Source organism: Pteropus medius, unplaced genomic scaffold (genome assembly GCF_902729225.1).
Source record: "Pteropus medius unplaced genomic scaffold, Ma_sr-lr_union100, whole genome shotgun sequence".
NCBI lineage: Eukaryota > Metazoa > Chordata > Mammalia > Chiroptera > Pteropodidae > Pteropus > Pteropus medius.
In genome coordinates this window covers 28,441,872-28,465,211 of record NW_024354502.1, presented here as the reverse complement: position 1 = coordinate 28,465,211, position 23,340 = coordinate 28,441,872, and the positions used below count along the sequence as shown (strand labels likewise).

The 23,340-nt window shown below is 40.4% G+C and overlaps 2 protein-coding genes across 7 annotated transcripts in view; one reads left to right on the top strand and one right to left on the bottom strand.

The window, feature by feature from the left end:
• Window positions 1-22,875, bottom strand: part of PLEKHA2 (pleckstrin homology domain containing A2) — a 68,156-nt gene extending 45,281 nt beyond the window's left edge. Inside the window, exon 1 of one of the 4 annotated variants that reach the window (XM_039853523.1) lies at window positions 22,753-22,875. The gene's annotated coding sequence lies outside the window, so the exon portion shown is untranslated. Of the gene's footprint in view, window positions 1-8,859; window positions 8,955-9,274; window positions 9,424-22,752 lie in introns of those variants that run through there. The other 3 variants (XM_039853524.1, XM_039853521.1, XM_039853522.1) reach the window with 3 other exon arrangements.
• LOC120595422 (translation initiation factor IF-2-like) lies at window positions 8,354-15,044 on the top strand. 3 transcript variants are annotated; one of them, XR_005650821.1, is made up of 3 exons: window positions 8,354-8,609; window positions 13,884-14,074; window positions 14,893-15,044. XR_005650821.1 is itself a non-coding variant. In XM_039853525.1 (3 exons), the coding sequence occupies exons 1-3, from the start codon at window positions 8,971-8,973 to the stop codon at window positions 13,938-13,940; spliced, it is 1,092 nt and encodes a 363-aa protein (XP_039709459.1). In that variant the 5' UTR covers window positions 8,950-8,970; the 3' UTR covers window positions 13,941-15,044. The 3 variants fall into 3 exon arrangements, 1 of the variants encoding a protein (XP_039709459.1); XR_005650820.1 differs by having other exon boundaries at window positions 8,354-8,803; XM_039853525.1 differs by lacking the exon at window positions 8,354-8,609 and adding exons at window positions 8,950-9,908; window positions 10,185-10,281 and having other exon boundaries at window positions 13,884-15,044.
• Window positions 22,876-23,340: the final 465 nt, after the last annotated feature.

Sequence of the window (23,340 nt, the reverse complement as noted above, 5' to 3'; positions counted from 1 at the left end):
GGGATGCAGCTTCCTCCCAGGAAAAAGGGGGAAAACAGGAGTCCCCCACAGAAAGGCTGGGTCAGCCTCTTGGTGAGAGTGCAGCTGTCTGGTCAGGATAAGGGAGCTCACTCGTCCCCTAAGAAAACTCAGCAAATTTCCCTGATGCCAGCCCAACCAGAGAGACAGAATTTCTAGGGGTTTCAAGGCTGTTGCTGCTCCTGGGACATTTCTAAGAGAAAAAGCAAATAAACTGCAGACAGTGGGATAACAAAGCCTATCTCTGGACCCAGTTGGTAAGGACGGCATCCAAGGCATCCAACGTCATGCAGGCTTTCAAATGCTCCCTTTTCAGCCCACAAGATTAATCAGTGCCTGTCTTTTTCTCAAGTCAGAGGCTAGAGAAGACACTCTTTCTACGATCCTCCAACAGCCTATTTTTGTTGAGGGGGCTTCCCATTTGCATAAGACCATGGGAAGGAGAAGACCCTCATGTACCAAAAGGAAAGAATAAAAAGAAGAAATGGTTACAACATCTCCTGACTGTGGTTCTATCCTCAGGGGGGTAAAAAAAAAGGCTGCTCAGATGCCCTAAGAAGCCGCTGAGTCACAGAGCTCATCAAGAATGTGGGAGGTGGGGGAAAGGATCGGCTGCAGGAGAACCAAGCATCACACAGACATGTGGTTATAATTAGCAGGAGACATACTCCAAAAGACAGTGCACAAAACAAACCTGAGGTCCTAAGCCCCAAAACTCTGACAGATATTTCATTATGATCCCATACGTATAGCCCTTTTCACAACAGCTGCTCAGATTTGGTACAGAGAGCCTGCTGCTCCAGCCCCGCAATCCTTTCCCTTCCTCTTCAACCTGTCACTATTATCTTCCAAGTCTCTGCTGATTCCTCCTCATTTTTCCAGAGAGGCCCATCTAATACAATGAACACTGCCCCTGCCCAGGCCCAGCCCCAACAACTGGGCAGAGAATGGAAAAAAAGAAATGCTAGTAGTTGGTACTTAAGGCGGGGGACTCACCTGATGTGCGCACATACTGTGACCCCAAAACTGCCCGAGCAAGGCAACGCTTCCAAATGTCCTTTCCAACTCTCAAATCATCCCTCTATTTATACAGTTTTTGCCTATTTACTGACTCTAAAATCACTTGTTATCTTAAATTTCATCTTAACTCAAGTTCCCCAGTATAAAAATATTGAGTAGAGGGTGACATTGAGTGGTTTATCTCAGGAGTTCCCACCACCTCCACCATGTGTCCTGGGCCCCATACCCTGACAATGATTCTTTCCCATCTCCTGGGATAAGGTACAAAGTGTTCTCACTGGGTTAGAGCACCAGATACCCGACTCTCAGGCCAGCCTCTTCATCTCTGCTCTAATACCATAATAAAACCATCCAGCAAGTAGCTTCTTCGCCTTCACAACACACGGAAAACAAAGAGCACAGAACATCTTGTGTACAAAGGGACCTTCGTCCACCCCACTCAGCACCCTATATCTTTCCAAAGCATGCCAAAACTCCCTAGTGTTTTCCATGTTTAGTGTAAAACTCACAATACAACAAAAGTGGCATTTTAAAAGGAGTGCTCTAGTGATCTTTTCATTTTTGCAGGCTTTTTCATGCCCCCGTCTGCATAATCATCTTTTATAAATTTTTAAATTATATTATAAACATGTTCCATGCTGCTACAGTCTTAGTAATCATTATTTTTAATAGTTGCATAACATTACTGGATTGGATTTACTATAATTTACTTAACCATTTTTCTCTGATTAGACAGATTACATCCAATTTTTCACTATTATAAATAATGCTGAAATTTATATTTTCAAGTTTTGTTTCTTTTACATGGAAACAGCATAAATCCCAAGTAATAATATACTAGATTATAGCTTATGATCCTTTACAATTCTTCAGACCTACTATAAAATTGGTTTCTAAAAATATTTTGTTTACATTGAAGCTAGCAATATATTATTACCATTGCTATATTCTTACACACATTAAATGTTCTCATTATCTTAAACTGTTACTAGTTTTAAATATATAATGATGCCTAGTGAGGTTGAATATTTTTTCATGTTTGTTTTCTGCTCCATCTTCCTTCCTGGACTTTGTTAAATGAAAATCAAAATGATGTGTGCACGCAATATTTATTAATTTCTCTCTCTCTCTCTCTCTCTCTCTCCTCTCTCACACACACACTACACCCACACACACATACACACACACACACACCATCAAACCAAACCAAAACATGGCCTCACATAATCCAAATAACTAAATAATGTATTTTAATTTAAAGTAAAATGGAAAAGAGAGAAGCTTTATATGATTGAGATTTCTTCACTATATAAATTCCTAAGTATGTATTGTGAATGAAAATATATTAAGTACTTAATTTGTATAAAAATGAAACTTTAAAGAAAAAAAGTGAATTTGCACAGAGTTACTCATTGATCAGCAGCATTTAACTTAAATGTCAATTAAACTCAGATTCCTGGCCAACATCTGCCAGTAGACCAGATAGAGCTCACGAGAAAAAGAGTCAGTGGCTGCCTACTTTGGCATGAGACTTCTTTGTCCAAAATATCTCAACTGTCCATTTCAATGCCTCAGCTTCCATCACTGGAAGCGATTCGAGCCAAGAATAAAACTGTCCCCTAGGAACTGAAGCAACTGACATCCTTATCAGGCTCATAATATACAAAAGGGACCAAGACCCTAAGAAAATAGAACATACTCAGATGAAAGACAGAGGCAGCAGAGAGGAAAAAAAGACAAGATTGCTGCTTAAAACAAGTGTCATCTACTTGAAAAGTTTCCCTAAGATTTTTATACACCGGGGACAAGAGTAGGAACCTTTCTGGAAAGCAATTTGGCAATATGTAACAAGAGAGCTAAAAATGTTTATACCCTTTGACCCAGTAATTCGACTTCTAGGATCCTATCCAAGTAAATAAACAAAGATGCAATAAAGATTAAAAAGATAGGAACTGCAATAGAATTTATAATAACAAAAAGTTGGAAATGCCCTGAACATCCCAATGATTAGGGAGTTAAATAGATTATAGGACATTTGCATAAGGAAATGTTATGCAATCATTTAAAAACTATGTTTCGAGTCATTTTTAATGAATTAGGGAGAAACTCTCCATATCCTGATAAGATGTAATATGATCTCAACCCCCTAAATATTATTTTTGTATTTCTATATTTAGAAAAAGACATACAGACACCAAAATATTAACAGTAATTACGGGTTATTGGTGAATTTTACTTACTTCTATATATTTGCTGTATTTCCCAAATTTTCTACAGGGAATATGTTACTTTATTTAGCAGGAGGGAAAGCTATTTAACTCCACACACACCTCAATCCGCAGCATATACATTTTGAAGCTGAAAATATATTTCTCAAGTCTCCAGAGTTCACAAACAAGCAAAAACTTGCCTAAATTATAGGTCTCTTGGGACTTCTTTGGTGTGTCAAAGTCTTAAATCTAATAAAGCAATATCCCACCCACCACAGCAGCCCAAGAGCCAGGTCTCTACCCAGAGAGCTTTGGCATCCTCCATTCTAGTTAGGTGTCCTACTGCCTATTGCAACATCATCTTAGAAAGGCTCATTCTTTCCCCTGTGGGTTTGGTTCCTTACTCCCTGGTCTTCCTAAAAGGAGCCCCCATTCTTGGGGCTGAGTATTCACACCCAAGTTGATGCCTCTATTTCTCCACTGCTACAGCTCCTGAGCCACACCAAGCCCAGCACTCTGGGAAAAAGAAGGAGGCCCTGATAAAAACCACCAGTGAAATTTTCCTTCCTGAAACTTAGGAGATGGGATTGACATTTTTAAAATAAATGGCTGGACAGATAAATGAAGAGGTGGAAAAGTAGATTTAAAAAAAGAAAGAAAGAAAAGAAAAGAAAAGCTATAGCACTGTCATGAAAGCTGTGGTTTGCTATATTGGAGGTCTTGATTTTTAAGATCTCAATGTAGTTTGGAGATATGGGAAAGAATAGATTAAAATAAGGGAGATACATCTGCCCGGCCATTCTGCCATTTTTGAGATATATAAAAATGAAAGAAAGCAACAACAGAGATAAAGCCTTAAATGGTATGGGCCCCATTATGAAGCAATCCACTATAACCTCTGACAATTCAAACAATTTTTAATTCAGTTGTTTTTTTAAATTTAGAGATTTTTCTTTCACATTACTCTGTTGGCAGGACAGGGAATTTAAGAGATTTTATTCCAGAAAATAGTCAGGATGGCATTTTTTTGTCATGTAGTGGTGCACACAGTAGTGCAATTCCTATCTTATTACCCACTCCTAGGGTGGGAGCTGGAGACAGCAGCATCAGCCGGTGAGCAAAAGGGATACCAACAGAAAATTGCTAAATTTCTACAGGAGAAAGTTTATCGGAAAATGACATCAGAGGTCTCAGCGAGGACTGTAATACAGCAGACAGGAACTAGGGAGTGGAGGTTAAGAGCTGGCATTCAACTATTGCTAGAACATGCATAGGCCATGTAAACAGAGCACTCACCTATGTTTAAACTGCAGTGCACAGAGGCGTGTATTTCAGAACCTCAACAATACCAAAGGTTCAATAAAAACCAGAAGAACAAAACACAAGCACAGCTATTTCAGAACACATCCTCGAGAATGAGCCAAAGATGATAACTTAGGAAGTATGAGAGCATCTACTTCCTACTGTTACAATATTATTCCTTTTTGAAAATGTCATCAGAGCAAACTCCAAATAGTCTAAGGCAGGAGAATAATGTGAGACAGAAGGGAATGTGCTAAAAAAATGTTCCCAGTGGAAGAGCAGGGTGAGGGATGCAAACATCTACAGCAACAGGGCGGTTAAGAAAAGGTTCCTCCTTGACAAGGACAGCCCAGTCCCCACTGGACACCAGAACTTTGAATAGAGATACTCAAGGAATTTTTAAGGGAAAAAATATTGCGGCAATGGCAGGAGTAACTGAACACTGATACCACTGCAATAAAGGCGCCAAAAACAACAAACTATTTTAAACACTCATGACCTTTCTTCACAGCAGCCTCATCTAAGTTCAGAGAAAATATGGTCATTGGAGCGAGTAGGAAACAAAGGCCTGCCATGGCTCAAGGCTCCTTAGACCACCTCCTCCAGACAAATCACCAGTGCGGGTGAGCTGCCACACTGGGTTTACACAATCTGTAAAAACTGAGATCTCCACCTTACAGAATCATCTAAGTCTCTCCACTTAGAAGGCACGATGAATTCAGTTTCACTCTGGGACTTCTTAGTAATAGTTGCATAGGAGTCCAGGAGCTATAATCTTCATTTGAAACTTAACCATGTCAGCCACTGAAACGTGGGCAGTAGAATGAAAACATCATTATTTCTCCTCTCTATTAGCCTTTTGGGAAGTGCCAGGGGAAAGTGTAAATGGACTAAGTGTATCTGTCTAAAGGCATGTGCTCACAACCATGGATTTAGGGAAAGAGGAGGGGCCGGAAGTGACAAGGAAGATGTGCAGGTGACAGTAATCGGTACGAGTGCTTTTGATGAAACTCTTGCAAGAAGATGACCATGAAAACGGGTATGCTGATTTCAGTTACCCATCGATGTTGTACAGTGAAGTGAAAGAGCATGGGTTGTAGAATCAGACAGGCGCCTGAACTCTTCTAATCTTCTCATTTGCAAAATGGGGAGAATCACTGTACCTACTTCAAAGATTGCTGTGAGGATTAAATGAAATAATGTGTGAAAAGTACTTAACAGGAGATCTGGTAAAGAGTAAGCACTGGGCAAATGTTGTTAAGGTGTGTGTAGGGGGAGGGGTGCTTGAGTGGGTGGGTGGTACCTAACAAGTAGTATATGATTATGACTATAACAAAGCTGCTCAATATAGAGCAGGCATCTGCAGGGGCCATCTCTACTCCTCAAATATCAATAAGCAAATATCAACGGAAAGGCTGTGACACTGGGATCCCTCACAAGGAAAGGCATAAATTTCACTTACTCTTGCCTCTACTCCAAGAACCATCATATTTTACATCTCTAAAATTCTCTAAGAGGTTTAAAAAAAAAATCCAAGAGATCCACAGACTCCACTTTGGACAGGCTACCCTGAAAGTTAACAGAACCCAGATGATTCCAGCTCTGAGCATCGCAAAAGCAGAGAGCCACTTTGCAAGTGAATGGTCAAATTTGAGTCTTAAGCTGATGGAACGGGCAGTATCAGCCTTTGCATTTTAACTGTAATGTTTCCCAGGAGCATTAAAGACAAGCAGACCTAGCTTCCCACTCTCTTTATCTCAGCTTGCCAGACTCTATGGGCAGAAAGGCACACTACAAACCCAAACCTGAAAGCCTTTTGCCCACACCGGGCAGTGTCAGGAGCTCCCGCACTAGTAGGGCTGGGACTTCCATGGTGAGAAAGCCCAATCCAGCCTTTAATCCTCTGCAAGTCACTCAATCAATGGAGGCCAGGGCAGGGAAGGAGTTTTCAGAAAGAAGTTATAGAGCCCAAAAGATTGGACGAGTTTAACAGAAGGGACCAGAGGAGGGGAGAACAGAGTAACTCAAGATTTAGAATAAAGGTCAAAGGGGAGTCTTCCAATTAAGAGTCCCAATGCACCATGCACAGGCCTCTTCACAACGGGAAGGAAGGGACCACATCCTTCCCACCTCTCAGCCGCACTATCTCCCCACCCAGTCCAATACCCTGGCTCAATGATGGGCTTATATTGGGCAGGGTTAGGATTCTCTTCTTCCCATAGGCTGTCACACTATAATATTTGCTCTGCTTCCTTCCCTTGCAAAGCCTAACAGATTAGATTGCCAGAGTCCTATTCAGCTAAGGCAGATGGAAAACTGAAAGTAAGGCAACCCAAACTCCTCATGGTGGGAAGAGAGAAGAGGCACAGAAGCACAATGTTCCAGCTCCCAGGTCATCTTTTCCAAGCTCTAGGACTATATTGGACAAAGTAAACAATACCTTAGTGGTTTCAAGGAATGAGAATACTTACTGTACTGTGGCCCATAGCAAGATATAATATGAGGTATTCCAGCCTTTTACCAGGGTATAACCACCTGCTCCATGAAGAAGCCAGGAAATCAATGAAGTCCCAGCTGGATGTGCACAATGAAGACCTTGCTCCTGTTGCTCAGGTCTTCCTAGTGTTCCAGAACTTTCAGCAAGCACCCAGCAAGCCTGTAAGAAGGCTGCTCTGCAGGAGGAAGGCTGATGCATTTCCATTCCCACTTTTGCAGAATCTATCCATTGGCAGGCACCAACCAAAACCTGCATGTCTTCAGGATTTATTTTAACTTCGGTAAAATATCAAGGTAATATAACACAGTTCAGCTCCCTATGATGACATGATGCAATTCGCAGACCCTACTTCCTTATACAGGAGAAGAAAGCACCGACAGGGGAAAAGAACGTTTTACAAACTCTCCACCAAAGAACAGGTGGTTTCCAAGTCAATACCTAGGTGATTACCCATCTGTGAAGTGAGCAAGGCTCCCATCATCAGCTAGCTAGAACTCCACAAGGAGTGCCACACTTTGTAAAAAGTGGGGCTTACAAATAAGACATGTGACTTAGGTCTAAAGGAACATGCAGAATAAATCATCATGAACCAGCTTGGTAGACTGAATTTCTACAGACTGGAAGCACTGCCACAATGCTCTTTGCACAGGTGCAAACAATTCATATGCTTGCAGTCATTCATTCACTCAACAAACATTTACTCATCACCTAGTAGATATCATACATTGGGCTAGCCACAGAGTCTAGACTACAAGCTATACTTTCACTATGACAAAAGTCATCTGCCTTCAAGTGGCACACATGGAGAAAGCTAATATCTGAAATGATAATAATGCTTTTTAAAAGCCTCTTCTGGTTACTCAAAGCATACCGATCTTTATTTGAGTAATCGACTTTGTGTTCTAGGAATCTAAAGACTGGAAGCTCCCTAAAGACAGAGGCTGCATTTTGTTCACTGCCCTTCATGTCCTTATAACCAATATATGCCAACTGAATGCAAATAAAATAGAAAACAAACATTTCTATTCTTTCAAGATCTTCGGCTTTACTGTTTCTGAAGGCTCTGCCACCAAACAAAGAAAAATGATGAAGTTCCAGAAAGAAGGAAACAGGGGATTAATTTAGATATATTAAGAACAACATGAGCACAATTTTGGAACTTCAGCCCAAGTGCAACCACCACTCAGCAGGCTGAGATGCCTCCAACAGCCACAGCTGGCGGTCCTCTTAGAATGCTTTCCCCTTCCCTCTTCTAACTCTCCTATGAAAAAAACCCATTTGCAGTCCTAAAGAAAGGAGGGGTGGGAGGAATTAGAAGGGGAAGACACAGCTTGAACCCACACTCATCAAGAAGGAAGGAAATCCTAAGCAGAAAGGCTTGGGGGCTGGGCTAGCCTAAGGAAGGAGATGTGTAAGGCTGAAGTGGAGGACATGCCTGGACAATTTTCCTTCCTTACAAGGCCTCTTTTTTCCCCTTTCCTCTTTTTTTTTTTTTTTTAATTTGATGAAATAACAGTCTTCAGAACTGGAGAGAACTGGAGTAGAAAAGGGAAGCGAGTAAGGTGAGGAAGAAGTTGGTGAGAGAGACCTACAGCTCCCCTCGAGGTGCATTCCCAATCTGGCACCGAACCTGCATTTTAGAAGTTTTCCTTCAAGTCACCCCCACGTAGCCTAGAGTTCCAGAAGCCTGAGGGCCCAGGTTGACCCAAAGGAGAGATCTCCCTACGGAAGCATACTAGGCCTGTCCTGCAATAAGGTAATCGGGGAAAAGAGTTGAGTCTCCACGGCCCAATCCGTGCCCAAGAGACTTGCCTGGACGTTCTCTGCTCTCCTGCCCTACCCGCAGCCCGGGCAGTCGTTGCGGGGCCACTGCCCCAAGCGCCAGAACCCGCAGAGAAGTTTCGCCGCTGCAAACGTGAGAAAATGCAGCTCAGCAGAACACCCGCCCCCACCCTCTCTGCGGCCCCACCCCCGCAGCCCGACCCCTGGCGGTGGCGACCTTGGCCACCCCGGACGCTCCAGCGGTGTGGAGGAGGGGCTGCCCTCCGGGCTTTCCCCCAGCTAGAAGAGGGAGCCAGGGGCTTCGGCGACCCCCACTGCGGCCGTGGCCGGCAGGGCAGGCGCACTCAGCCCCGCCTGCGCGCCCCCGAGTTCCCCAGCCAGCGCCTGCCCCCGCGCGCCCCTCTGCACCTCTCTGCTCCCGGGCCCGCGAGGGCACGCAACTTACCCCGCCGTGCAGAGGCCGGGGCTCGGGCAGGGTGCGGGGGTTACATCGGGGTAGCACGCGCCCCTCCGGCCCGCGGGGCCGGCGCTCTCGGGGGATTTCTTTATCTCGCGGCCAAACTCTCGGTGCCTCTCGCTCCTCTCGCTCTTCTCCCCCCACCCCGCCCCCTCCTTCTCTCTTGTCTCTCGGCTCTTTTTTCCGGGTTAATTACGTTTCACATTAAAGCAGAACCCAGCCCCGGATGTGAGTACAATGCTCCGCCGAGCCCGCTGGGGGAGGAGAGGGGTGCCGGGGCGCAGCGGGGTGGGAGGGGGCGCGGCCGGGCGCGGCGGGCTGCGCTGAGGAGGCGGGGCGGGCGCCGGGGAGGCGGCCCCCAACCATCTCTCGGGCGTCTGCCGCGGCGCAGGTGGCACCCGGGAAGCGCGGGGAGGCCGTGCCTCGGACGCCGAGCCCCGGGCAGCAGGTGTCCGCAGCGGGAAAAGAGCCGGGGGCCGAAGGCATCCTCGAAGGAGAGAGGCGAGCCAGAGCATGGGCTCCAGCTTTATCCCCATTTCTTCTTCCCTAAGCCTCACCTAGCGACTTCAGCAGGGCCTCTCTTGGCTCCTGAGCATTTGCCTTTCTGGAGCTGCGGAATTAGGTATAGGATTAGGGTCAAAAGAAGAAGCGCAGAATCTCCAGGGTTGTCATGAATGTGCTCGAGGAGCCTTGTGGGGCAGGATGTTCTAAAGGGGATACGGGACATTTTCAGAGTATGGCGCAAGGAGTATGGCCCTTCCTGCCCTCAGAGCGGGAGGCTATTCTAGAAAATAAATGGGAAACAGACAAGCATGCATTAAGTAAATATTCCCAAAGAGAACCTAAGAGAACTACTGTGTGCCGGTGCAGCCTCTGCGTTATCTCATTTGATCCACAGAGCAGCCCTATGGGTATCCATCCCGTTCACGATGAGGAAACCGAGACTCAGAGAGGTGAAGAAATGTGCCCTGGGTTCCACAGTCAGTCAATGGCAGGTCTGTCAGGTTCTGAAGCTGGCCTCCCACGTGAGGAGATAGACGTTTAAATATACATAAAGACAGGCAATCAACATCCAAAACATAGAAAGTTAGTGGATTCGCCCTGAAATGGAGAATCTGTGAAATGCATTTTCTGGGGATTCTGATGCAAATGTAGTTATTAAGGTCTGAGTCCTACCAGACTTTGAGGGAGAGGGGGGTAAAAGAAGATCCTTGGGGATCTAAAATAGGGACCGGATATTCCGGAGTGACAGAAAAGCGAGTCTTCATCCCACTATTGTTGGGGAAAGGCAGACAGAAAAGCGAGTCTTCATCCCACTGTTGTTGGGGAAAGTCTCCAGGACCTGAGGCAACAAGCCTGCGGGTAGGAGTCCGAGCCAGATGAGCCAGGAGGGGAGGCAGGACAACACGCAGCACACACCCCGAAAGCACCAGTGATGAAACCACACACGTTTCCTCTTCCATTTTGATTGCCAAAGCAAAAATGAGCCACCCTGCTCCCTCAGGTGTGAAAAAAGGCTGTTTGCTTTTGAACATTTTGCTTTGAATGAGGAAGGAAAGGGGACACAAGAAAAAAAAAAACATTTCAGAAATACATCAACGTCAATTTTTTTTTTTTTTTTGCTCATGAAGATTTTTACCACTCATAAATTTCAGGCAGCATAGCATTTTGAAGAGCATGTTCTCTGAACAGATGGCCGGGATATGAATCCCACCTCTGCCACTTACTAGTTTTGGTCCCTGGGCAAGTGACTTAACCTTTCTGTGCCTCAGTTTCTACATCTACATCATGAAGAGTAAGTGAGTTAACGTTTGTAGTGTTTAGATTACTGTCAAAAATGAAGTAGGTGCTATGTAAATGTTTTTTAATTTAAAAATTAGATTATGGTTTCCAGCATGAAAAACAAAATTCCACTCAACTCCAAGCAAATCCTATTGGAACTGATGGTTTCCAGTGGGAATAGTGATGTCAAGGTCTCAGATTTCATGGTATGGTTCATATTAAAACCATAATACTCTGCTCCCTGTTGGGCCTGCCTGAGTCACTCAATCACAGAGCCACAAATATTTCCTGAGCACTACCGTATTGGATGCCTGGGAGGCAAAGAGGAGCTGAAGGGTTTGGGTCTCGTTAAGGGTTCGGAAAGTCGAGGCAGCCTTATATTCCTTCTGGAAGTGCCATGAGAATGAATGGCACAGAGAGTGAGTACTGTCAGCCTTTAGAGGAGCAATATGTCTCTGTGTGGGGTAGAGGTGGATTCTCAAGAGGGAGGTGGGTTTTGAGGTGGGCCTGAGAAGATGGCAGTCGTGGAGGGCAAGAACATGTTGGGCTAGGGGGAGGGTCATCAGTGTACTTTAGGCAATTCTCATACTTCACTAGAAGCCCCATTTTCTGCCACATTTGCTCCTGGCCAGGATCTGGCCCCAGTTAAACTGCAATTTCTGCCCTGATTCCACTTCCTTACCCTTGGATTTCCGGGTGCTTCCTTAGAGGACCTCCTGCTACCTTCTCCTGTAGTGGGCACCACAGAGTAGGTGTCAATTGATGCTGCGCCCTGCTGTAGAGTCCTTTTGCCGACTCATGACTGACACATTTTAAAAGTATTCCATTGCCTGATTTTATGCATTAGAGTTTTTTTTTAGTACAATAAACAGCCTTGATGTCTGAAAATATGACTGCCTGTAGGGAAAGGACTGTCAAAAAGTGCCTTTCACATCAGCTATTTCAGTCCCCTCATTGCATTAGTGCAAGATGAGGTTCAACAATTTGTTCAAGGTTTTGCAGCTAGTTAGTGGCAGAATTGGTTCTAGAACTCAGGGTTGACTACTCCCAGAATCTTCTAATATTGATATAGAAACTCTTCCATGAAGATGGAAACGTCGGGCCCAGAATCTAAGAATCTAAACAGAAAGCCTTTTACTCTAGCCGTTTATTTATGCACATTCTATTAATTTTTAATGTCAATGGCTGGGTGACTGGATAACCTAATAACCTTCAGTGGTGAGCCAGGGTGCCCTCCAGGGAACTGCATCATTCTCTGTCCTTAGAGATACCCATTGTATAAGGTACCAGGCTGCAGCTGCAGCCAGTTAGTTCTGTTGGAAAAAGTGTGGGAATGGAGAGTCCAAGGTCATTGGTTGATCCTGGTTCAGGCCAGTTAATTTTGTACAGAGATAAATTGGTCCAAGGCCACACATTGCACCTCTAATGCTAGCTGGTCATTTTATAAATAGTTACTACTGATTTCAATGGCAAAGTACTGTCCATTTCCAGAAAGATTCCCCAAACTGCTATTTTCTAATCAATCCTATTCATTCAACAAATAATTATCGAAACCTGTTACCATGTTTCCTTCCATATATCTTACATTTACTTATTTTCTAGATACTTAATGCTAATTGCTTTATATGTATTATTTCTTTCAAGTCTTACAACATTAGAAGCAAAGTGCTCTTATTGACCCATTTTGTAGATGAAGTGACTAAGACACAGAGACCAAGCCTAGATACAAACCTCTGCAGTCTGCCCTCTTACCCATGGAATTTATTAAAGATACAGAAAGACATAAACCAAAACTCTCCTCCACATTTTTGATAATTATCATCATTTAGAATCTCCATTCCATTTGACCTAGCAATTTTATGTACAAGTATATGCCCTACACAAAGTCATCTGGAGATGCATATGGAGTATATGTGTGTACATGAAGTATATATATATATATATATATATGAAATACGTACACACTCACTACAGCATTGTTCATAATGGCGAAAATAGGAAATCGTACTCCTGCTCATCAACAAAGGCTTGAACAGATATGTATTGGTATATCCATATAGTCTTATACTATGTAGCTGTTAAAAAAGAAGGGGACATATCTCTATATGAAAAATACTAAATATTTTAAATAGAAAAAGGTACAGAGCAGTCCGTATAGTATACTCCCATTTCCATAAATAAAAATTATATGTGTTTATTACATGAAAAAAGTCTAGAAGACTACATTCCAAACTATTAACCACAGTTCCCTTAGGGCAGAGAAGGGAAGGCTATAACAGGGGATCTCACTTTCTAAGAGATGTATTTCTGTAACATTTAATTTTTTTGCAATAAATATGCATACATTTAGTTATGAGAAAAGAACAATAATGATTTAAATTTTTAATAAAAAATATAAAAGCTCTATGAGAAAGCATATTGCAGCCCTCCCTTGAGGCCATCATTTAATAAGGAGGGAATATAACATATACAGAAATAACTACCATAAAAGCCATGATACATGCAGAGAGAAGAGAAAAGATAAAATTCCATGGGAAATCACAACAAGCTGGGGTTGAAAGGTGCAGAAGAAAATGTATGAAGGGGATGGCACTTTGGAAGGACCTTAAAGGAATGGTAAGATATAGGAGGTCGAGAAGCGGGTGAGAATAGGTGGATTGTCAAAAGCAAAGCAGAGAGGCAGGAATCCATTCAAGTAAGTGTGACTGGTCCAGTTAAGCATGTTCTCCATGGATTTTAACGGGGAACAAAACAAGGAAACAGGTAGCTGATGTTTCTTGGTTGCTAAGCTAATGAATTGTACTTATTATTTTAGGCATCAAGAGCCAATGAAGGTTTTGAGCAAGGAAGTGACACGTTTAGAAGTGATTAAGCAGTTTCATAGTGACTGCATAGAAACTGGACTCTAGCGCCAAGTTGCCAGGATTTGACTCCTAACTCTATCACTAATTATTTGTATAGCTGTGGACACGTTACTTTACTTCTCTCTCTGTTTCTATAAAACAGGTAAGGTGGTGATAACAGGTAACCTATCTCATACCATTGTTGTTGAGATTGAGTAAGTTAATGTTTTTAGGGCACATGGTAAGTACAGTGAATGTCTGTTAAATTTAAAGAATCAGTATCATATCATACCCTTGCAGTAAAATCTTTGAATTTCATTTGACATTTTACTTACAGAGAGCTAACATTATGTGATAAATTATTAACTATTCTTCCTGCTTTCACAGGATTATAGATCCTTTTTTTTTTCCTTATGGATTATAGATTCTTAAACTCTTTTTACACGTGAAACAATTTAGGTTTAAAGGAGAGAGATACAATCTCAGAATCACGTAGCTAGTCATGAGTTGAATCCATGAGTTCTGAATCCTGGTTCAGTGATCTCTGTTTAACACTCAGGGTTCTCTCTTAACTCAAATTCTCAGAGCCTTAAGAATAAAAAATATGGAGAGTGAAAGAAACTTTGGCAATTTTGTTTATAGGGCAAGGAAAACAGAAGTACAGAACAGCAATAAAGTAAAATCAAAAAAGATAAAAATTTGGTGGAACACCTGGAAGTTTATATACAAAACTTGTAAAATATAAATTGTGTGTGTGTGTGCGTGCGCACGTGCGCACACACACACACACACACACACACACACAATGAATTATGCCCCTCCCTTCCAAAATCATGCTACAGACCTAACTGGCAATGAGACTGCATTTGAAGATAGAGCTTTTAGGAGGTAATTAAGGTTAAATGAGATCATAAGGGTGGGGTTCTAATCTAATAGGATTGGTGGCCTTATGAGAGGAAAAGATCTCCCCTCTCTCCACAGTTACGGAGGAAAGGCTGTGTGAACTATACAGCAAGGAGGCAGACATCTGCAAGAAGAGCACTCTCACCGCAATCCAACCATGCTGGCAACCTGATCTTAGACTTCCAGCCTCCAGAACTGTGACAAAATAAATTTGTCATTTAAGCCAGCCATTCTGTAGTATTGTTATTTTTTATTTTTTATTCTTTTTATAGTATTTTTGATACACATACACACACATACATATATACATATATTATATAAACATGCCAAAATTATTTTCTAGCAACAAAGTTTGGAAAACACTACTATCCTGCTAAATCTGATACTAATATAAACCTCAAAACTGAGTGCACAGCCTGTCTCCAGAAATAACAGTCTGCTGGCTAAATGCACCATCCCTATTGATTCATGCTGATGGCACTGTTTTTCCATCATTTTGAATAAGTACAGTGCACTGATAGGATTCCAGCATCCCCAGTGATGCCCTGTGGTTATTTGGGAAAAGCTGGGCCTGTGGAATCAGAGAGAGAATGAATAGATACCTTAGCTTTGAATCCATGACCATGTTTTAGTAGTATAGTTAACTTTATTTTTTTGCTTAGACTAGTTACATAATTCATTTCCTCGGCTCTGAGCCTACATGGGCACTACTATTAGTAAATACTTACGGGTGAACACAGTCAAAGTTGTTAGCTGGAATAAACTCCATCCAGTTTATTCCAAGAGATGCCTATGGTAGTCGGTGAAGTGGGTTAACCTTTATTTTACATCAGTGGTTCTCAACACAAGCTGATTATTACAAAACCAAAAAAAGCAGAAATGATATTTGGAAAGATAGATTTACATCTTTCTATTATTTTGCCAATAGAAAAAACATGCACACAGTACAAAGTTCAAAAGGTACAAAAGAGTAAAAACAAACAAATATTTATTCCACTCATGTCTCCCAAACACTGTTTTCTTCTCCAGAGATAATCAATTTGTAAGTATGTGTGTTTAATAATAAAAATATTTAGTTTTCAAGAATATAACTTAAAATGCAATTATCTGAGTGCTAGCTTATAGGTGATTTTTAAAAGTCTTTTTTATTTCTGAATTATTCAAGTAGCCTTCAATAAGCATGTATTATTTTATGATCAGAGGAGAAAATGTTAGTTTTACAAGCAAATAGTTTTTAATTTAAAAGTACCTCAGAGATCTCATAGCTGCTTTGTGATTAAGAAAAAAAAAATCACCATAAACCTAGCTTTATCCTCAAATTAAAAATACCTGTCAGTCTGTGGATCTATTTGTTTAAAAAATTTTAGCCAATTTTGTATCCATTCATGTTAAAACTCCTGCCACTGGAAAAGATATACAAAACCTGACTAGCAGCTTAAATGAACCCTGAGACCTAGTGAAACTCAGTATGAGTCACTGGAGACAAGTAATTTGCTCAGGAATCTTCTTTCAAATTTCATCATAATTTGTATAATGACTCCACATATCTTTCAAACTATGTTCAAACTAAGTGTAACATGAGGCTGGAGAATTAAACCCAGTCCAGCTTAACTCCTTCATTTAGTAATTAGACTATAAAAAGCTAAATTTATCCTTACACCTAAGACTTACTGATCCTGTGAATGTTCTAATTGGATAAATAGCCAAATGCACCCTCAAGCATCTGATGTCAGAAGATGCCACAGTCCTGATTTGCTGAAAAGACATATACAAGAACATGACCCTTATCTACAGATTACCCTTCTGGCAACTTCAGTCTCTGGACTAGAACTCCAAATGCAGAAGGTGAGAGGGGAAAGGCCTCTGAGTAGCCAAATTCCCTAAATTAAGAAGAGCTTTTCTTAGGCTTGCTTCTGATTGAATATCTACTTTCCAAAGGTCCAATTATGTGGTTTCCTAGCCCTCAGCAGGTTAGAAACAGCAGGAGAATGGAAAAACTATTGGAGATGGAGGAAGGGAGGGGATAGAAGGGAAAATTACTTTCTTCAGTTCATTCCTGTATTCTGAAATGGATTAGCTGACAACAAAGAAAGGGAAAGACCTCCCAGAGGTCAAGACAGTCTTCATCATTCCTGGTGATGACTTTTGGGAGTAGGAAGAAGTGATTGAACTGTGATCAGTGCTTTTATTTTAGGTGGAAAATGTTCATGTGGTTTACTGGTAGGAGTAGAGGCCTCTGGGGAGGAGATCACCTCTGAGGTAGTAAGAGGAGCCTTAGGATTCACTCACCCTCTTTTATATTTTTTAAATATTATATTTATACATTATGTATATTTTGCTTAATAATAAAAAGTTTTTCATTATTTTAAACAACTTTACAAATGAAGTCTGTGAAAACTGTTTAAATTAAAAATATTGAAGACCTGAAATCATAAAACTCCTAGAAGAAAATATAGTGGGTAAGCCCCTTGACATTGGTCTTGAGAATGATTTTTTGGATTTGACACCAAATGGAAAGTCAACAAAAGCACAAATAAACTAGTGAGACTACATCAAACTAAAAAGCTTTTGCACAGCAAAGGAAACAGTCAACGAAATGAAAAGGCAACCTATGGAATGGGAGAAACTACTTTCAAATCATATATCTGATAAGGGATTCATATCTAAACTATGTATAGAATTCATGTAACTCAATAACAAAAAAAACAAACAATCTGATTTTAAAAATGGTCAGAGAAATTGAAAAGAAATTTTTCCAAAGAAAACATACAAATGGTCAACAGGTATATGAAAAGATACTCAACATTCCTAATCATCAGGGAAGTGCAAATTAAAACCATAATGAGATATCACCTCACATCTGTTAGAGTGGCCGTTATCAAAAAGACAAGAGATAAGCGTTGGTGAGAATGTGGAGAAAAGGGAACTTTTGTGCAATGTTGTTGGGAATGTAAAATGGTGCAGCCACTATGGAAAACAGTAAGGACTTTCCTCAGAACTACCATATTATCCAGCAATTCCACTTCTGGGTATATATCTGAAGGAAACAAAATTATTATCTCAAAGAGAATATCTGCATCTGCATGTTCATTACAGCATTATTCACAATAGCCAAGACATGGAAATAACCTAGGTGTTCATTAAGTGTCCATCGATGGATGAATAGATAAGTAAATGTGATATATATATATGTGATATATATATATATATATATTATTCAGCCAATATATATATATATTATTCAGCCATAAAAAAGAAGGCAATCCTGTCATTTGTGACAACATGGATGGAACTTGAGGGCCTTATGCTAAGTGGTAAGTCAGACAGAGAAAGTCAAATACTGTATGATCTCACTTATATGTAGAATCTTAAAAAAAAAAATAGAAACAAGACAAAGTGGTGGTTGCCAGATGCAGAAGGTGGGGGTGGGTAAAATGGATGAAGGTGGTCAAAAGGTACAAAAGTCCAGTTATAATATACATAAGTTCTTTGAATGTAATGTACAGTATGCTAACTATAGCTAACAATACTGTATTGTATATTTGAAAGTTGCTAGGAGAGTAGATCTTAACAGTTCTCCTCACAAGAAAAAATCTATAACTGTGTGAGATGACGAATGTTAACTTATTGTGATAATTTTATAACATATACATATATAAAATAGTTATTTTATACATCTTAAATTAATAAAATGTTATATGTCCATAAAAATGGGGGGAAAATCAAAAGATAAAAAGAAATATTGTACCACAATGAGAAAAACCACAATGAGATATCACTACACACCTATTGGAATGGCTAAAATAAAAAATAATGACAATGTCATATGTGGGTAAGGATAAAGAGAAGTGGATCATGGTACATTGCTGTTGGAAATGTAAGATGGTACAGCTCCTCTGGAAAACAGTTTGACAGTGTTTCTTAAAAAACTAAACATGCAACTATCGTTAAGACCCAGCAATTACACTGTGGGCATTTATCCCAGAAAAAATGAAGACTTAAATTCGCACAAATATGTGTACATGAATGTTTGTTACAGCTTTATTGATAATAGCTAAAACTTGATACAACCTAGATGTCCTTCAACTGGTGAACAATTAAATAAACTGTAGTGGATCCATACCATGTAATACTATTCAGCGATAGAAAGGAGTGAACTATCGATACACGCAACTGGGATGACTATCCAGAGAATCGTGCTGAGTGAAAAAAAAAGCCAGTCCCAAAGGTTATGTACAGTATGATTGATTCCATTTATATAACATTCTTGAAATGACAAAATTATAGAAATTTTGAGAAATTATGAGAACAGCTGAGTAATTTCCAAGAGTTAAGAAGGGTGTTGTGTAACAGGGGAGTGTAGGTGGCTGTACAAGGGCCACACATGACCCTCCTGCTGATGGAAATTTTCTGTCTCTTGGCTATGTCAGTGTCAATATCGTGGTTGTGATATTGTACTATGGTTTACAAGATGCCACTGTTGTGGGGAACTGGATAAAGGGTGCACAGGATCTCTCTGAATTATTTCTTACAGCTGCATGTGAATTTATAATTATCTCAAAATAAAGGTTTAATTAAAGAAAAAAAATAAAGCTTAAATAGATGTTATCTATTTTTAAAAATCACTTGTGGTGAGACATACCCCTCCTGACCCTAGATTAACTACGGCATCACTACCTACAAACCCAACACACTGGTTAAGCAGTTTCACACATTGGCTGGCAATACTTAAATTGTGGTGAACTAACATTTTTAATTTCTGATAGGAAGAGCAGTGCCTCATTTTTCTCCTACCTCAACTGCTACAATCCCTATTATATAGCTTTCCCACGTCCATTTCCTCTGCCATTTGAGCATATGGTTGCTTCCATCCATTTTTCTGCTTTCCTTAAAAAGAAAGTTTTTAATACTTGGAGAAACTCTACCAGAACCTCAGCTGGTATGTGAGAAAATCACTTTCCTATGACAGGGTACACATCAGAGTTGGTTAGATCATTTCAATTAGTTACCATAAAACCCTGCTGTGGCTCCTTTGTATTCAGAAGGTGACGAGCATGCATTACAGTAGAAGTCCGTTAGAATGCATCTCATAATTATATGTTACTGAGTACACCATGAGTCAAATCACAGCCACTGAAATGTAACTGCATATTCTTGAAATAGTTCAGCTGTGAGGTCTAGGGGCTGATTTATTTCTGGTTTCTCCAATTTAAGCCTTCGTACCATGACCCTGTAGCTACCACCCAGTTCAGAGTGGAAGCGAGAAAGAACTTTGGATGAAGAAACCTCTGAAATTATAGGTTGAATGATGCCTACAATTTTTTCTGTCCAAAGCTGCAAAGGATCTGGAACTATAAGTACTATATTATGAGCAGAAATGTCAGTAAGAGGATGATATAAAGCAGTGGTCTTCAAACTTTTTTTCACTACACCCCCTAAAAAATGCTGGAAAACTAGGTATCCCTTTGCACATTTTTAAGTTGACATCTGTAATTTTTAATCATAAGTTTGAGTGGTTGCAAAGGATGTATTCTGCAGCTTGTTAACATGGAATGTTTTAAAATAAAACTGTTATATCACTTTAAGTGTATCCAATAGAATCTAAGTACCATAGTAATTCGACACCATCATTCCTTTTTCAAAATAAACGAGCAGTTCTTTAACAGTCAGAATGTTAAATAATTCCCTTTTCTCCCTGAACTATATTTACGTTCTACTTCTCTTAAAAGTTTGTATTCAAATGTCATATATTTTTATGACATCATTTGTTATTTGATAATCTTTAATTGATTACCCTATCATATTTTCTGAAACAAGAATGCACATGCAGGTTTATTTTACAATTAAAAAAATAAAATTTCTGTGACCTTAAGTCTCTCATTGTTAAAATTTTCTTTGAGACTTTCATCATTACTATTATTAGTAACAAGATAAACATATATTTTATTGATCATAAAACATATAACAGTAAAATATTATTGGAAATTATTCTCTTAATGAAATGGCTAAGGATTGATTGTTAAATATAATGTATTTTTATATATTTACATATATGTGTAATTAGTTCAAATATCCATCAATTAAAATTACTTATTGTAAGAATGAGCTGGTTTAACATCAGTATCATCCTTATTTCTCACTTTTATGAGCACAGGCACTGAGAAACCTTGTTCACATTAACAAGTAGATGGGGTCATAGGAGCTTTGTTATGACAATGTCCAGGGCTGACAAGAAGGAAAACTGGGACATATTTCTGGGCTTATGGCTTCAGAGAGGGGCCTGCAATGACTCAATTGCTTATGAATACAAACCGTATGTGAAAATTTCTAGCCAATCCACCATTGCCAGGGAACTTGAAATTTGTTTTTCAGAAGGGCTGAATCTGACAATGTCATTCAATTCTTTGAATTCCTTCGAGTCATAGGTCAGGTATCACTTAGAGATCTTCTCTTCCTTCAAAAATTATCCCGTGGGGAGGTTGTGCGTGTGTGGAGGCAGGGAGCATATGGTAACTGTACTTTCTGCTCAGTTTTGCTGTCAACCTAAAACTGCTCTAAAAAGCAAAGTCTATTTTTAAAAAGTGGTTGTAATTATCTATCAGTGGTCAACCTAATTAGGTTTTTCTCCAAATTTTATGGAAAGCCATAAATTGGAAACCACCTAACTTGTGAAATGATTTGTGTCTGTTATAAAAGGCTTTTGCATTCCCAACACAAATACAAATATTTCTAATTGTCCTTTGTCTTGGCCTCAGAGATTTTTACAAACAAGGCAATGCCTTTCTTTCCTTTTTTAGAAATGAGAGAAGACTAGTGTGGAAGGAGAGGTAGGAACAGAGGAAACCCAGTGTGAACTGGCTCTCACTCCATATCAGGCAGATCAAGAAACTAATTCCCTTAAAACTCTGCACCCTGTGGGTACCTATTATTTAAATATCACCGGAGTAAGGTGATTTAAGAACTAACTCAAATACTCAGAATTGTAATGTCATATTTTTGGTTATTCTAATGCTGCTTATCTGAAATTCAAATTTAACTGGCTGTCCAGTATCTCTCTGGCAATCATAACTAATCCAAATGATTCTTTTTAAGAGATGAGAAAGAAACAGACCTGGAAAGACTAAAGTACAATCAAACAGAAAACAGGGTCTTTTATTTCCCCCTCTACCTAATTCTCAAAGGTAATTATTGCTTTCTCACTTCTCATCATGGTGTCCATCTTGATATCACTCCCCACATTTTTTCCATCCTTCTTACCAAAAGCAGAAACAACCAAAAAAAGGGCGGACAACGTTCATGAAAGGAGGACAGTTTTGGAGGAAACCAGGGCAAGGAAATGGGTCTGAGAGGAGCAGAGAGAGTATGTAGCTACATTGTGGGCAAAACATCTCTGTCCTCAAAAATAGAGGCTGAAAAAAGGAGAGGGGCAGCAGCCACTACTTTCAGTGCAGAAACCAAATATATAGAAAATTTGTGAATATTCTCCTTTACAGTCAAGCCTATGGATACAAAATAAAAAATATTATTCAAGTCCAGCTACATTTCTGATAATGTTTGGTGCTCTCCCGTGCTGTTCCTTAGGAAAAATACCAACCGAGCCTTTTGTTTTTTTCTTTCCCCTTCAGTTCCTATTTACTAGCACTGCCCTCTCTTACTCCCCTCTCATCTTCCAAGCACCAAAAATAATTTGAATTTCAAGCCTTTTTTTGGCTTTCCTGTGGGTGTGGGAGGACCTCTCTTGGGAATTGTTCTGGATCTAGTCCACTCCATTTGTAATTTGGCAAAATCGCTTGTCTGCACTCCACCCCCACCTCCTTTTCTTAATACATGAGGAGTTCGGGTTCCCACTTCCACAAAAAACCTTCTCTACCTAATCCTTAGGTAACTAAAGTGAAAGGAGCTCCCAGGGAGCCCCTGTGGCCTGCGGCCTCCACTTACCCCGCCCCAGCTGTGGAAGATCAGGGCTCTCTGCACAAAGGAGATAGCTTCGGAGGACAAGGTGACTGCCAGAAGGAGGAAGGCAAGGCCTGTGCTCTTCGGTTCAGGAGACCCAAGGCAAGTTCCTGTTTCAAAGACAATTTTAAAAACTAATTAAGTTCAGAGGGGGTTGTGTGTGTGTGTGTGTGTGTGTGTGTGTGTGTGTTTCCTCCCAATCCACCCATCGTGATCACCTTGATCCCTCTCTGGGGGACAACTAATTAGCCTTTCTGAAAAAATTCCTCTAAACCTGACTCCCCCTACCTCTACACTTCTCTCAGCCCCTCTGTCATCATGGCCATTTCTTAGCTACTATCTCAATACTCTGGTAAATTTTTTTTATTTTTTATTTTTGTTATTGACAAGAAAAAAGAAAGGAGAAAAAAATAAAACAAGACAGAGAAGGACTGGACAACTAAGAGTTTCCTGTGATTTGAGACAGTTTAAGTTCAAGGTTTTCATGACTTATTTTCCCTTTGTCCTTTACATGCCGAAGACAGTGCTTAAAAACACTGCCGATTACCTGTGGAACTTATTTTCTTCCTCTGA

What these genes read in the sequence shown, in the direction of transcription:
- LOC120595422 (XM_039853525.1), top strand. Translation starts at nt 8,971, where the DNA reads ATGCAGCTCAGCAGAACACCCGCCCCCACCCTCTCTGCGGCCCCACCC. An exon ending in TTCTGGAGCTGCGGAATTAG is followed by an intron (nt 9,909 to 10,184) that starts GTATAGGATTAG and finishes TTTGATCCACAG; the next exon opens with AGCAGCCCTATGGGTATCCA. An exon ending in CCACAGTCAGTCAATGGCAG is followed by an intron (nt 10,282 to 13,883) that starts GTCTGTCAGGTT and finishes TTATTATTTTAG; the next exon opens with GCATCAAGAGCCAATGAAGG.